This window comes from Primulina eburnea, chromosome 8 (genome assembly GCF_022965805.1).
Source record: "Primulina eburnea isolate SZY01 chromosome 8, ASM2296580v1, whole genome shotgun sequence".
Lineage (NCBI taxonomy): Eukaryota > Viridiplantae > Streptophyta > Magnoliopsida > Lamiales > Gesneriaceae > Primulina > Primulina eburnea.
Window position 1 is genome coordinate 10,788,476 of NC_133108.1, and position 16,412 is coordinate 10,804,887.

At 33.0% G+C, this 16,412-nt stretch overlaps 1 protein-coding gene across 3 annotated transcripts; it reads left to right on the forward strand.

The window, feature by feature from the left end:
- The first annotated feature begins 5,313 nt into the window (after window positions 1-5,313).
- Window positions 5,314-14,361, forward strand: LOC140838874 (molybdenum cofactor sulfurase-like). 3 transcript variants are annotated; one of them, XM_073205486.1, is made up of 23 exons: window positions 5,315-5,595; window positions 6,021-6,119; window positions 6,223-6,281; window positions 6,388-6,548; window positions 6,772-6,926; window positions 7,274-7,400; window positions 7,582-7,684; window positions 7,768-7,813; window positions 7,916-7,954; window positions 8,033-8,189; window positions 8,779-8,881; window positions 9,050-9,166; window positions 9,475-9,552; window positions 9,655-9,756; window positions 10,078-10,177; window positions 10,346-10,450; window positions 10,823-10,887; window positions 11,092-11,243; window positions 11,943-12,178; window positions 12,956-13,092; window positions 13,556-13,666; window positions 13,754-13,855; window positions 14,109-14,361. In XM_073205486.1, the coding sequence occupies exons 1-22, from the start codon at window positions 5,478-5,480 to the stop codon at window positions 13,850-13,852; spliced, it is 2,469 nt and encodes an 822-aa protein (XP_073061587.1). In that variant the 5' UTR covers window positions 5,315-5,477; the 3' UTR covers window positions 13,853-13,855; window positions 14,109-14,361. The 3 variants fall into 3 exon arrangements, 2 of the variants coding, with proteins under 2 accessions (XP_073061587.1, XP_073061585.1); XR_012119672.1 differs by lacking the exon at window positions 14,109-14,361 and having other exon boundaries at window positions 5,314-5,595; window positions 11,943-12,141; window positions 13,754-13,953; XM_073205484.1 differs by lacking the exon at window positions 14,109-14,361 and having other exon boundaries at window positions 13,754-13,953.
- The last annotated feature ends 2,051 nt before the right edge of the window (window positions 14,362-16,412 follow it).

Consider the following 16,412-nt stretch of genomic DNA (forward strand, 5'->3'; position numbering starts at 1 on the left):
TATGGCTATCAATTTTGGGTCAATCCTATTTGTTTGATCAAGTGAGAGCCAAAAAGTTGGCTCAAATTGTCAGCAAATTGAAAGACAACTACGTTCCAACAAATCCTACTGCGTTTGTTGATCAAGCAGTAATCCCTCAGCTTGATACCGATTTTCTTGGGCTACAATCTCAGATCAAATTTTGGGAAATGGATCAGGAGTTGGTTCTTCATCAAGAAGATTCAGAAAATGAGGAAGAGGATACAGTTGCACAACCATCATCAGAACAGGCTTTGGTTCCAACTGAAAAGTCAGTTCAGGAAATGCCTCAAGCATCTTCTGCTGAATAGCAACTGTACACTGAAGCCGAACTTTATTTTGCAAACATTGAAGAAATTATCCAAGCAGTGGTGCAGGATACTAATTTGAGTGAACCTATGTCTAATCCAGTTGATCACTCTGCTGATCAAATCCATCCAGAGGTCACCATTTCTTCAGAAGAACCAGTTCAGCAAGATCCAGTTGCTGACCAAGCTATTTCGACTGATGTGCCGATTGATTCTCACATTCACTCTTTAGAGGCACCAGTTTTGGTCTCATCACCATCTGCCATTCATCTATCCAGTTCCTCTGCCGATCAGAATCCACCCTCACCGCCTCCAGTTCAAGGAGAAATTATTGTAACTGATGTTCCAGTTCAGAATTTTGCTGTTTCAACTGAACAAGCTTTAGTCATTTCTGAACAGACAACAAGAGAACCAGGAACATCTCATCAGTCATCTCCTCCATCTTCATTAGATATTGATCTTATTTTTGAAGAAGTTCAGCATATGCAGGAAAGTATGCAACAAATAATCACTGCCATATCGAAGATTCAGAACACTCAGCTGTCACCCACTCTGAAGTTGGACTCTTCCCATCAGTTCAACTTAGAAAAACTAAACGCCATACAAGCAACTGTTACCTCTCTGACCTTTGTCGTTGACGATATACAGAGAAACAGAGGGATATTTTCCAGTCTCACTGCCACTCAAGACTCTATCAACAAACGAGTCGACAGTGTAGAATCTCTTGTTTCAAGAAAAATCGACTTGCTTCAAGTTGCAATGACTACTGCTATCAGCAATATTTCCGACTATGTCCATCTCCTATCTATTGATGTTAGAAAATTATCTTCTAAGATGGAGCTGTTTGACAAAAGGGGAAAGAGAACTGATTTTAGAAAAGCAGAAACTGATTTTAGAAAAGCAGAAGTAATCTTAAATTCATTCTTGTATCTATGAAGAATATGAGTTCAGTTGAATCTACATCTTATTTTATCTACAAGAGTTCAGTTATTCAGTTATATTTTATTCTAAGTTTTGTCAAACACCATAAAGGGGGAAATTGTTGGAAACTTAATTCCGGTGTTTTGACAAAAAGACTTACCAACTGAACTAAGCAACTGAACTGATCATCAACTGAACACGTCATCTGCTGAACTCAGTCAACTGTTCGATACAACTGAAGTTCATTCTCGGCAACTGATTCGTTACCAGCTGATCTCTCAGCTGTACACGTCATCAGTTGAAAGCGACAACAGACAAAAGTACATACACCTGCAACTAGTAGAGGAACGCCGCATTGCAGAATGAACAGTATACAATTGTCAGAATATATCGACGTGGCAATCAACGGTTAGAATATTCAAACATTCTTTAATGTTACCGTTGAGAGGAGAGCCTATAAATAGTCGAAGACAGCAACTGAAGAAATACCGACTTTCAGTTATCTCATTCTACTTGTTGTTAAGCTGCAAAAATATCTACTCACAATCAGAAATCAAAGCTCACGCTTATTAGTCATATCAATAGTATTCAAGACTACATTCTCGAGCTTAAATAGCACTTTGTAATCGTTGATAGATTTTCTAAGTTGTGCTAAAAGATCAGTTATGATCTATAGAAGGGTTGTATGCTAAGAGTTTCAGTTTTGGCAAAGTGATAAGTCCAAACTGAAGTGGGTCAGTACAGTGTCGTGTATTTGATCAAAGTCTTTTAGTGGATATCCTATCTTCGTGATAGAAGGGATGACGTAGGAGTTATTCAATTGTTCGAACATCCAGAAACAAATTGTGGTGTGATTACTTCAGTTATCATTTTCAGTTAGATACTCTATATTTCAGTCAGTTAGTTTTCCGCAACTGTTTTATTCAGTTTAACTGATTGTTATTGACCGACGGGATATTCAGTTTCAGTTCGTAACAAAACTTAATTTATATTGTCGAAAAATATTTTAAATTCGAGCAGTGTTTATTCAACCCCCCCTTCTAAACACTCTTTATTCGATTAACCGATCCTATCAAGTTTATATCGTCCTGAAAGATCCTTCTTCAAACATGGGACCGCATCACGATAGGATACTCTACCCCACAGATAGTGGTTGAACCTATCCAAATCATCTACAAGCCTCAAGTATTTAGGGTCGATCTTCGTCGTCTTTTTCCTAGTCGCCTCACCGAATACGACACAACAAAAGTATAGACTAGCCATCTTTATCTTCTCTATGTCTATACCAGTCTCGTTCTGCTCTTGGACAATAATCTTTCCCTCCAAATCACCCAAAACAATCTCAGCCTTATCGGGAAAGTGTATGGTGCCAAATACACCTCTGTCTGGTAAATCTTCGGGCTCTATAGCTCAATCGAGACCCGATATTAAACAATATACTAACAAAGAAAATCTAAGAGGCTTTTTTGCGCACCACCATCCACAAATCATCACTACTAGTATCAAGTATCTGGCTTACTCATTAAATACCATAGAATTTGGCTGGAAATATTAAAATCTCTATAATACCTAACTAAATTACCAAAAGGCGAATGCTAAAAAAAAAAAATTGGTTATCTCCTCGTTGTTCAAATATCGATAAATCTTTTCAGCAATCTCTTTATATCTCGATTGAATTGTCAACTTACATCGAAAAATGGCATCTCTGTCTAGTTTTCTCGGCAAATAGACCTGTGACAAAAAAATGGTCGACCATAAAATTTGGTGGAACAACAATTATGGTCGACCACTCATAAAACGTGGTAGACCATAAAATTAATGGTCGACCATAAAAATTAGTCGACCATCAAAGATATTTGACCAATTTTTATGGTCGACAATGGTGGAAAACCATAGTTGATTACGCTCACACACACACAACAAACATAACTCAAAAATACGATTACAATTCAGAAGAAACAAATCGAAATAAAAGCGAAAAATTACCACATTTTCGTTTGCCATTCCTTCGGTTGACTTTTGCGAAGACTCGACAGAAACGTTTTTTAGGGAACGGAGGGTGCGGCGAGGGTTTAGGGAGCCACTGGTGGAATATGGTTCTTTGCTGTTTTTTTTGGATAAAGAGTGTTTAATCGTGTTTTTTTACAGATTTTAAACTTAAAACGTAGGGACATAAAGGTAGATTTCATTATGGATCCTTTTTTTAAAAGTCCAAAGGCTAGAAAACAAATCAAACAAGGTATTAAGTAAAATAGCAGCTTTATCAAACCTACTTAACAGAGCCAAGGATTTGATGGGATTAGTGATAAGAGATGAGATTTAACAAATAATATTCTTGAGCGTAAAGGTGAGTGTTCATTCGGACCATTTCACTTTGACCAAACTGAATTTTCGGTTCACCTAAAATCCAAACCGAATTAAACGATTCGGTTCGTTTAAAAATCAAAATTATTTTGGGTTTTTGGTTAACCGGATTTTTTAAAAAAAAACTAATTTTTTAATTTATAGTTAATTATTTGTCATTTTTTAGATAAAAACACGACTCATCCAAATTTTTTCTTAGAAAATAACCAAGAATCTGAAAGAAAAACAAAGATAGTATATTTAAGTCAGTCAATTAAATTTGCAATTTCAAGTAATTAAGTTTACTTACCTATTATAAATACATAATATTTTTGCAAATATTTATTAATTATTATACAAGAATGACTTATTTAAATAGATATATTTAAATATGACATCTGAGTTTTAACTAATATATTTAAAATAACGTCTAATTCAAAACATAAATCAAAATAAAAGTTAAATACATTATTATATTTGATTTTGAATACAATACACAAATAAGACAGAGTAGGTTCAACCATACCAATATTTACAATAAAAATTAATATTCTTAGGTATTGTTTGGTACATGGGATAAGAGTGGGATTGATAAATAATCTCACTTATCCCATGTTTGGTACCTTTTTAAAAAATCATAAATTTTGATAAAGATAAAACATACTTTGTAAGAGGTGTGATAATTTTAATGTAATGATAAAATACATTACAAATGACTTAATTACCCCCAATTTAAATACATTTAAGTTAATGTTAAATGTTTATTAAATACATACATGTATACAAATATATAGATACATATATACACACACAAAAATATATATATATATATATATATATATAGACACATGTATATATGTGTGTGTGTGTTTATATATATATAGATAAAATTTAAGAATTGAGATATGCAATTACAAGATCTTGATAACAATGAAATATAAGTTTTTATGATATGATTAATTTTTTCATTACAATTCAATATATAAATTTAATCACTTTTGTTAAAATCATACAAAACATTCAACATATTATCTTATCATTATATTTATCTTTGATTTATCCTTATACTATATATCACTTACTTATCATATCTTATGTACCAAACTGTACCTTAGTATAAAAAGTAATATTTTTTATGGATGAGCCAAATAAGATATATGTCTCATAAAATACGATCCGTGGACCATGAGACTGTCTCACACGAATTTTTGCCAATAAGACAATACAAGTGCAACCAGAATATAAAAACGAATACATTACTAATTTAGAATATAAAAACACTCAACATAATCAAGCATAAGAAACTTCTCAAACTCCCCTACATTCACTTCAATCTACTTTTTAATAATTGCTACATATTCAGGCCTTCACATGTGATGTTGCTGAAGTTTCCAGTTTTATTATCTTCACTTTTTTTTTAGTTTTCGTTAGTTAACTGTGGAGATTAAAACTGAAGGTTGAATCTAGACTCCCGCTCGTTTGATTAGTAATTAGATTTTTACATTTTGGCCCTCGTGTGTACAAACATCACTCAAATATTATGAAATTGAAATTAATTATAATTTGATTAAATGTTGACTGAATTTTACAATTAATATTTATGGTAAAATTATGCAATTCATTGATATTGTAGGTTAAGAAGGAAAAATATTGAAATAATCTTTTTTTAAAAAATTATTTATAGTTTTTGAAAGGAATCTTAAAAAAAAAAAAACTTTTAAACATTGATTTGGCAATTTGGTAGTATCATCATGGGTCACCATTAAATTTTGGCAACTTATTCGTTTTCATGGGGGGTGTGTTGCTGCGTGGTTGATCTTTCCTCAGAATCTTCTATTTTCTTGTAAGAAACGATTGCGGAGTTTTTTTTTGTCGTAGAATCCAAACATGACCACCGACCCAGAGAAAGAACGATTCTTGAAGGAGTTCGGCGGGGATTATGGGTATCCTGGTGCTCCAAAAAACATTGATGATTTAAGGGCTAACGAATTCAAAAGATTGAATGGTTTGCTTGTCTTTTGTTTTTTGTTTAAATTTCCTCTTTATTTGTTTAGGAGAGTGATCCGCAAAGAAATAATTACAAGTTTCACGATTCGTAGTAAGAAACGTGAATCATTATGTAAAGATGTTTTCGAATACCACAGGTATTAATTTAGGGGGAGTTCGGAATTTCTTTCGTTGTACTTTTAATCCTTTTTTTTTTTGGTATGTGAAAAGATTTAAGATTCTTGATTTGAACTAGAAGTATCCCGCACCTGGTTTTGCCAAAATAAATTTGATAGAGGTACCTAGTTTTAACTTTGAGACTGTCTTTTTACCCTATATTTGTAATTAAGAGATGAAATGAAAGCTTCTTGATTCACAATCAAGGATTTGGAAGTAGTGACATTATTTTTCTTAATTGATGTATTGTGGTGTTGGGCTTTGTAGAGGTAGTGTATTTGGACCATGCTGGAGCAGCTTTGTATTCCGAGTTACAAATGGAAGCCGTTTTCAAGGATTTCAACTCCACGCTCTATGGGAATCCTCGTATCCTTTTTTTTTTTTTTTTTTGTACAAAAGGGTCAAAAAGTTCACTTTTAGGTTGCGATGTTTAAATTATATGTGGTTCCTTATTTACGATTTTTATTAGACAGCCAGAACAACTGTAGCTTGACGACTGGTGATATTGTTGGTGAGGCTCGCCGGCAGGTGAGGCAATATTTTGGGGCTCCTTTTTTTTTATATATCTTTTTCCTGATCATAGTATTGATTATATTCCAAAATTTATTGTACGGCGGTTTATGATGTTGGGCAGGTGCTTGATTTTTTTAATGCGTCCCCTGGAGAATATAAATGTGTCTTTACCTCTGGGGCAACAGCAGCACTGAAACTGGTTGGCGAAACGTTTCCATGGAGCAACCGAAGTACTTTTATGTATACCATGGAGAATCACAACAGTGTCCTTGGTATTAGGGAGTATCCTTCTTTTTGAATGACAAAGTATTTGTTATCAGGCACGTGTAGAACACTTGTAATTGATTTTTTGATACAAAAGTGACGAAGAACCAAAATTTTTTCACTTAAGCATAAGTCATAGTTGGTGATCATCGTTCAGATTAACTCTTTTTAAGCTGTAATAACATTTGAGTCATATCTGCAATCCTTGTTTACGGAAATTGTCTCCCTTGACGATAGTTAGATATGCTCTAAGAGAAGGAGCTGCAGCGATTGCAGTAGACATTGAAGCGAATTCCGTACATAATCAACGATTTAGTGGTAAATCTGCGGTAAATATTAGACCACACCATGTACAAATAAGAGGAGAAACCTGGTGTGGAAAAGAGGAGTTCACCAGTTAAGTTATATGTGAATTATTTCCCAGACAGGATTAATTTGAATTTTGAGCATTTTCAACTTTTTAACTCTGACCTTTTTCCTGGAATTCTTACGTGCTTTGCTTTGCCGGAACTTGAATTTAGCATGTATGTCCCATCTTGGTGAAATTATTGACAATGTGTGGCTTGCTTTATAGAGAAAATCGTTAGTGGTATTCTTAGACCGTAGTACTTTGTGAAGTTATAAGAAATATTTGCATTCAATTTCATCTTTGATATTCCTCGATGGAGCAGGGAGAGATTGAGAGGAAAGAAGAATCATTTTATCTCTCGATATGATCTAATTTACTTCTATTGGTACTACAGGCAACACATACAATTTATTTGCATTTCCTTCAGAATGCAACTTTTCAGGTCAGAGATTTAAACTTGACCTTGTAAATGATATCAAGGAAGATTCATATGAAATCTCTGGAACTTTTACGCCTCAAAGGTGAATTCCTAGAGTTAATGTCTTGTTTTAACATGATGATTAGCGGACTAAAAACTGTGAAACTATGGTTATCCATCGATTTTTTTGCTTTCATCCAAAATGGAATTTTTGAAATTTCTTCTATTGTGCCTGTGGAATTAGGCTCCCTTACGTGTTTTGTGGCTTTGATACTTATGAGCAGAGGGCACTGGATGGTTCTCATTGATGCTGCAAAAGGAAGTGCAACAATACCTCCCGATTTATCTAAATACAAGGCAGATTTTGTTGTCTGCTCATTCTATAAGGTGCTGATTTAAGGTTTCTATATTGATCTATGTTAAAAAATGATAGCTTCTAATATTCCTGTAAATATATTTGTTTTCTTCAGCTATTTGGATATCCGACAGGAATTGGAGCTCTTATTATCCGAAATGGTAAGGTTGCTGTCCAATGGGGTGGTAATCATTACGATTCATAGGTATTTTTCTAGTGATATGAACCAACAAATTAACCCCTGATATATACGTGTTATACAGAACATGCAAATTTATTGAAGAAGACTTATTTTAGTGGAGGTTTGTTCATAGGCCTGCTCTCCCAGTTATATCCATATTTAATTGCAGTGCGACTTGCTTACATTAGAATTCTGTCAGGCACAGTGGCTGCATCCATTGCAGATATTGACTTTTATAAAAGAAGGGATGGTATTGAGGAATACCTTGAGGATGGAACTATATCATTTCTCAGCATTGCATCTCTTCGTCATGGGTTCAAAATCCTCAATGACTTAACTATGTCTGCGATATCCAGGTATGGAAGAACTTATTGTCATCCACACACTTGTAATTAGCAATTTGATATATGTCCAGTTAGACGGCTATGGTGAATTCCTCAAGATTTTAAGTAACAGAGTCTTGGTAGAGTGTTTTGATCTTGTTTACGTTGTCCTTGTATCACTGACCTAATGACAGCAGTATAGACTCAATACATGTATATCTACCAGTTTCCTTGTTCACCACTTCAATTATTTGGTTTCTATCATTTAACTTCCATAAACTTGGAAATTCAAACTTTTTAGATGTAGTATTTTTCAATCGATGATTTGAATAAATGTTGTGGTATAGTCCATACAGATATCTCTATAATTACCTATACCTCAAACATAGAGAATACATGGTTGAAGCTTGCAGTGATTATATGCTCTGTCCTATTTCCTTGTTAATAATTTGAAATTGGATTATTTGACAGTTAAGAGGGAGAATTCCCCATATACATCCTGCCAACATAATAGTCTTGTTTTGGATAATTGTTTTTTTTTTAGAAATTTCTTATTTTGTTTATATCGAAATGTATAATGTTGGTGGTGAACCTGTGTGCTAAGAGGGTTTTAACGTTAAAGGCATTCGGTGTCACTTGCTACGTATGTGAGGAGATCGCTCGTGGACATGAGACATGTTAATGGCAAAAGTGCCTGTGTTGTATATGGCTTAAATTGTCAAGAGGTTGGTTTTTCCTTCTAGAAGACAGTTTATTTGATTCTTTCAGTCAGTAATAATTTTTTAATTTGAAAGTGGCAACTTTTGTTACTCTTTGTGGTGATCTAATCTTGAATGTGCATCCATGCATATGCTGCTTCTACTAACTTTATGATCCCAATATTTTGCTGTCAGTTATTGTCCAGTGAAATGGGCCCTACAGTTTCATTTAACTTGAAAAGGCCAGATGGATCATGGTTTGGGTATCGGGAGGTGGAGAAATTGGCATCTGTATCAAGTATTCAGCTACGGGTAAGACTTATGACCATTTTCCAAGAAGCATGTTCACATTTGCCCATCATTTTAGAGTTCTAGTAGAGAGATGCATTTTTGAAAGATTTCCCTTCTATGATCTCGCTGTGGAGATTTACTTGGGGAAGGAAACATTTTATTCAGATTCCCTGTGCTCACTGATATAAGTCATACATCAAAACTGTAATATAAGCGCGGGTATAAGTCTATTTATTTAGTTAGTTACCAAGAAAAATATGGTCCATATGTTTTGGAGATTTCTCGTATATCTTCTCCTTTTCTTTCATATGATAAATGCTCATGCTTAGACAGGATGCTTTTGTAACCCTGGTGCATGTGCAAAACATCTCGGTTTGTCTCATTCAGATCTTCTTTCTAATGCTGAGGTATATCTGGTTTGCAACTCATTGTGCTTGCACATCAAGTATCTATTAAATGGAGTTCCTAGTGTGGTCTAAGTTTTTTCAATTATATTTTGTGTTATTCAGGCAGGACACATATGCTGGGATGATCATGATGTATTGAATGGGAAGCCAACTGGATCTGTTAGAGTTTCATTTGGTTACATGTCAACATTTGAAGATGCTCGAGTATACTTTTCTGAATTAATGAGTTCTTCCTGTTATCATAATGCAAATTATCTTCCTTATGCTTTCCTTTCTTGTTTTTTAAGAATTTACATGGTTCGCAATATAAGTTGAGTTATAATATATCTTAAACTAGTCTTTAATGTATTGACTGGTTTCATAATGATATTTTAAAACGACTTGTTCGTCGTAGGAGTTCATAAATTATGGATTACGATGCAAGTTTTGCTTTATTAACATGGCTGCCCATCAACAGCGTATATTTCTAGATATTGTGGGCATTTGAGTCTCTTATTTATTATCATTCAAAGTACTATTGTGCAGAAATTTTTAAAATTCATTGAGAGTACATTCGTGTCCTTGCCTGTTCAATCTGCATACTTGGATTTAATGAGACAAAGGCCTTCTCAACCTCTGTCGGAAGGTTAATTTTCCATTATGTATTTTATAATTCAACTATTTATGCTTTTTGTTTCTTCTATTGTTTTTTACATTACATTTTTACGGTATTGAAATGCTCAAATAAGAGATAAGATGTCACTTTCTATTGTGTTAAAACTAACTATCCTTATCCTCTATTCTCCAATTGCAGATGCTAGTGGAGTTACTGCTAGATATTTTTTGAAATCTATTATGGTGTATCCAATAAAATCATGTGCAGGGTTCAACGTGGAGAGCTGGCCTTTGAGTAGTACCGGTATAATTTAAACTACCTCATTAACTTCAATGTCAAACTAGCTAGGCTGTGTTTTTCTCTGTCTTGTAAATGAATTGATGCTTTTTATAAATCCCGTTTATTAATTTTTTAAACCTGAAGCATGAATATATATAGACGAAAACTTTTATTTTTAAAATGTTTTATACCATATTTCCAATCCAATGTGATAGTATGTTGACATATGGATCCCAAAGGCACGGCACATTATGTGAGAAAGGTCTTTTCGTACAACTTATCAGAAGTCATTCGAAACTGATGGCCAGCTACCTTAAAAAGGGCAGGCTGATCCGCTGATATTTTATTGTGATCATAAAATCTAGACTTACGAATCAGGGCTCCAATAAATTTCAGGATTATTACATGATAGAGAATGGCTTCTCAAGAGCTTGAGCGGGGAAATCCTAACCCAAAAAAAGGTGAATAATCTAATTGTTTGATGGAATAAAACAGCAAATGTTGTGTCCACGGGAATTATTGCATTTTATGACTGGTTTTTAGCATCTGTCTTGTTATTTTAACCTCTATTGTAGCATCTTTTGTGTTTTTCTCTTAGAACGGGACTTCATATGAAGTTTGTTTGTATGTAATGCCAAGGCCAGTTTAATGATTTAGGATTTCAGGTTCCACATATGTGCTATATTACTACATCTGTTGATCTCAAACTTGGAGTACTTTTTGTCGAGTCACCTCGTTGCAATGAGAAACTACAGATTAAGCTCATATCAGATTCTTCAGTTGCTGAAGGAGAACAGATAAAAACATATTATCAAAGGTGAAATTTCCTTTTGTTTTCTTAATTCTTTCGGACACTGTAAAAACTTCATTTTTTTCCCAGCATCACATGGGCTTATCCCTTCCACGAAATGATAAGTTGAATAGTTTGTCACACGCTTATCATAGATGATGATTTCTTCTAGATTGTCGATCGAGGTATTGATAAATTTATGAATGAAACTTCGATGCTAAGACAAATATTCAATATTATTTAACTTTCATTCTGTCAAGATAAATGACAATTAGGTATGTGCTATAAATTCTGCTTCATAATTTGTAATTTTGTTTTATTTTCGTCATTTATGGTTTGATTGCTTAAGTTGGTTATTTGTGTTTAAGTGAGCACAATCTTTTCTTTTACCTGCACTTTCCTGTGTGTCTACTTGGCCTTGACTAACTAGTTGAATGGCTGCTATGATATGGCTAAGGAGTGTGTATTTGCTTATGCACACTATTTGATTTTTCATGATTTATTCTCTCTAGTCCGAAGGAAAATTTGATCCGAAGCAAATCTGATCATGGTCATGTTACCTATATTTTCAATATTTCTGAAAATTTCAGATTCTTAAGATTTTTTGGTTCCACGGGGCTGTGTTTGTGATATTTTAATAAATATATTTTCCTTAAGAAAAGAAAGAAATATGGAAAAACAAACCCACTGGTGATGAGAGTTCATATTTCTTTATTGTTTGGACAGATATGAAATCCCAGTTTGCAAAAATGACATCGATGTTTGGTTTAGCAGTGCCATTGGTTTGCCTTGCACACTTGTGAGGAGCTCCGCTTCCGAGAACCACTTGTGTTCTAACAGGAACGACACTATTCCTCAAATGTGCAGAGATTTACAGACAAAACTGAATTTTGTCAATGAAGGTCAATTTTTGCTCATATCTGAGGCAAGTGTTATCGATCTGAACAGCAGATTAAAGTCTAGTAAGCCCTATGCAACTTGCTTGCAATATCAAATGTTCTTCCATAAATCGAGATATCTTTTATTTGGAATTTGTTGTCCTAGGTCCTTTATACCCAATTCGTTTTAAGAATTATAATATTGAGTAACGTTGGTATACATTTTTACATCAGGCATGCTAATTTGTTAAAAGCAAGAACAAGCTGCATGAGAAAGATGATTGGATTTGGGTAACATCAATTGGATTTGACCTTATTACTGCAAACTAGAGAAATACTTCTTGAGAAACAAAATCAAGTTTTTAATGAAATCATTTTTTGGCAGCTCAAATGAATTTAGAATCAATAGTTTTTTGTATTTTTGCCTTTTTTATGTTGTGATAAGTTTCGCAAAAAAAATATTTATATTTGAGAAATATTACTGATTTGTCTATAAATATATAGTTTTGCTTGCATCTAATTTTCATCTTTCAAATGGGTTCCCACGTATGATACTTTGATACGGGCATGGTGATATGGATTTTTCTAAAAATTTAAGATATTGCTAGGCAAGGATTAGATGTTTTTTATATGCGTATGCGTTTGTTTGTAGACACCAAGTATATATATCTACTAATCTAAAGAATTCTTTTTATATAGCAATATAATTCAAAGTACACCTAGTAAATTTTTGAGATGTCTGCATAATGAAGTTCATGTGTCGTAACATGATTTTTGTTCAATCACGATGAGATGCGGCTAATAAAAGATGTCATTGCCCATGGGAAGAAGCATTACTTATATATTTTATCTTTGTTGCAGAATTGCAAAATAGCTCCCGTGGACAGTTTGTCGAAGTCTCTACATCCAGATTCCGCCCCAACTTAGTTGTGTCCGGTGGTGAACCCTATGCAGAAGATAGATGGAGAAGTATAAAGATCGGAGACAAAAATTTCGCTGTGAGTTAACATATAGTATTTTCAAGATTTACAAAAAGTACCATGAGTTGGAGTTTGAATTTTCTTAGAGGTTAATAGCTTTTAGATTTCAGTCATGCCAAGATGCATGCTAATAACTCTCGGAATTTTGGATTTTACAAGGAAGATGTGGAAGCATGGAAAAATTACTTGAAGGAAGAATCATTATATAGTGCCATGTCTCTCGTTGGATTATTATTATAGGCAATAGACTTTTGAGCAATGTGAGTTGATTGTTCTCATAAAACAAGTATTCATTCAAAGTAGTTGATAGCATAGTCATTGAGTGGAATCTTGCTTTCAAGAGCTCGTGAATACAGGAAGACGTACTGGTGAATAGTTCTCTTTATGGGTGCATTTACCTTGTGAACAACTCAAAGACGTGTAGAAGCCATGCTTTTTTGCGAGGATTCTATTTGTTATTTTCTCGTGTTTGCTTGTGCAGTCGTTGGGTGGTTGCAACCGGTGCCAGATGATCAATATGACTGCAAAAGGTGGGACAGTTCACAGATCCAACGAGCCATTAGCTACCATAGCATCTTACAGAAGATTAAAGGTCAGTTGTAAATCCTGCGGTCTTGTAATTTCGCTCTTTGTTCAATAGCATATAACTACTGTCTCTTTTGCTATTTAAATGCGACAGGGGAAGATATATTTTGGTATATTACTACGACTGGATGATAATATCGAACAAGACGTATATCTCTGTGTTGGACAAGAAATATTTGCAAACACAGACTAGCAGGTAAGAGTACTCTGCCAGGACTCAAGCTGCATCCTTATATCACATGTTTTTTTGGTCTGTAAAATAATGTTTCTGTATAAAACTGCATTAAAGTTGAACTGTTCCAACATATATATATATATATATATATATATATATATATATATATATATATATATATATATATATATATATATATATATATATATATATATATATATATATATATATATATATATATATATATATATATATGAGTGTTGAATTGTTTCAGTTCATGAGTCAGTAAGTGGCGAGAATCGAGACGGGGCGAGGAGAGAATCTTGATGAATCTTGGGTAAGAAGGTTGGATTTTTAGAACAAGCAATTATAAAACTCTATAAGAAATTATTGTTTGAGACCGAGATAAAAATCATATATTGATTGTTTTAAAATTATTTTACTTGTTTTATGTAATAACGTTTCCTTTGCGGAAACGCATCCCTTTTTTTTCCTACTTTAACTGTCTCTGTTCTTGAAGATATCGACAAATTTGCGGTTCATTTTAATATATATATATATATATATACACTTTTAATATTTTGAATTCTTTGCAAGTATATATGTATACACACGAACAATAGTCGCCCAGTTCATTATCATATGGATTATCTTCGTTCTCACTCAAATTATGCAATCGAAAATATCGACGATTGTTTCCAAATATCACTTGAAGTGAAGAAATCCAAATTGATGAATGAGAAAGAGAGAGAGTAATCGTTCCCAAATGTTCAGCACAATGAAAGGAGAATGCCTGAGAACTTATCGGTTAATTGAATTGAAATTTATCAGTCCATGTAAAGGAGAATAAAATTATGTTTGAAGATGCTGGGGTGCGATAATTATTAGGAGATCGATTGAATGTTGATGTTTATATTGGTGTATGATTTACAAATATTTGATTTGTATTGATAGTTTTTAATAATAGTTTTTGATACATTTTTATAAAGTGGCATCACTCGATGTTACCCGGTTTGAGTTAGTGTTCAATATCCCACTTTAAATAAGTTCATTCTCCAAAGGCGGACATGACTTTTGGTAAAAAAAAAAAAAACAAAAAAAAAAAGAGAGAGAGAGCTGAACAGTGATGTCCAAGAGCTGATATATTTGGAACATTTAATTGATATATTTTATTTTATTTTATTACATATTTATCGATGAAAGAAAATCTTATGAAACTGGTAACTTTGTGATTTATCACGGTAATGTGAAACACGTTTAGTTTGTATATGAGGAGATGAGTTTGAGTTCAATAGGTTTCGATTATAGTTTTATTGTTTACAATGAAACAATAAATCAAATCTTAAATCTATAACTTAATTGTTTATACATTATTATGACAAAGTAGAATGTATTTTAAATGACATCATAATTGAGTTAACTTGAAATTCATCTTAATTAACATAAAATATTATATAAACGTGTAATGTGTGGATTTCAAATTTATGTGATAACTTATCTAAATAATAAAAATACATTTGAAATTCATGCATTTGAAATCAATCAATCTAAACGCAGTTTTCTTAATTTTTTTTTTTCAATTTTTATATAATGTAATAACAAACAAAATTTTAATCTAAACTAGTGTTCATCTACATGTGTTGTGTGCTAGTACAGTTGGAATAATTGAATATAAAAATTCATGTGAAATCGTCTACTTGATCAATTAAGTTTTGGTGATTTAACAAACTAAGCCAGAATGAACTGAACATGAGTTAAACTAAAAGTATTATAAGAAAAACCGTTTGAAGCTTAACTGATATCAGGATCTATCGAACTAATAGTTGAATATCAATTGGACTAAAAGATAGTTGAGTAAACAAATAAACATTATCTGAAGAATCAGTTAAACTACCCAGAGTTACAAAGAGAATTATTGGATAAAGTCTTCCATATCAGTAGACTATGGATTGTCAGAAATCTGCGAGCATTACCTACAGTGTACGAATTTTCAGAAAAGACAGTGACGTGAAAATGACAGGATTAACAGATACCATATTTGAAACGAATATAATATTTGATTTCACTTACCGTTGAATCCACGTCTATCAATAGTACAACTTGTAAATCAGTTAGGCTCCCTCGAGTCATCGCATAAGTTCAGATATTCAAGTTTTCAATAGCCTAACTGCTTTTAAGATTTATTAGCACACTCTTAAGTAATATATAAGACCACTGCTGATCAATTTGTGCTTAACATTTTAATTTCGAAATTCTTGTAAATTGATAATTAGTGTATTATTCGATGTTGTTTAAAACTTATCTGATTAGTCAACTAATATTGACCCAAGTGAATTTTGGACAACCATCATTCTAATCAATCAACAGATTATAACAAGTGGTATCAGAGTTAGACTAATTCTCGTTTCTGAACACTATCTATATAATGAGCTCTTTCAGTAAAATCCCCTTGTTTTCCAAAGAGAATTTTGATGACTGAAAAATTAGAATGCAAGATCACTTAAGCTGCACAAGACAATGATATGTGGTACATTATTATTGATGGGCTAATTACTATAATGAAGGCTAATATAGCAGT

Coding starts and splice junctions, on each gene's coding strand:
- LOC140838874 (XM_073205486.1), top strand. CDS start 5,478: ATGACCACCGACCCAGAGAAAGAACGATTCTTGAAGGAGTTCGGCGGG. Junction 5,596..6,020: donor CGAATTCAAAAGATTGAATG/GTTTGCTTGTCT, acceptor TGGGCTTTGTAG/AGGTAGTGTATTTGGACCAT. Junction 6,927..7,273: donor TGGAAAAGAGGAGTTCACCA/GTTAAGTTATAT, acceptor TTGGTACTACAG/GCAACACATACAATTTATTT.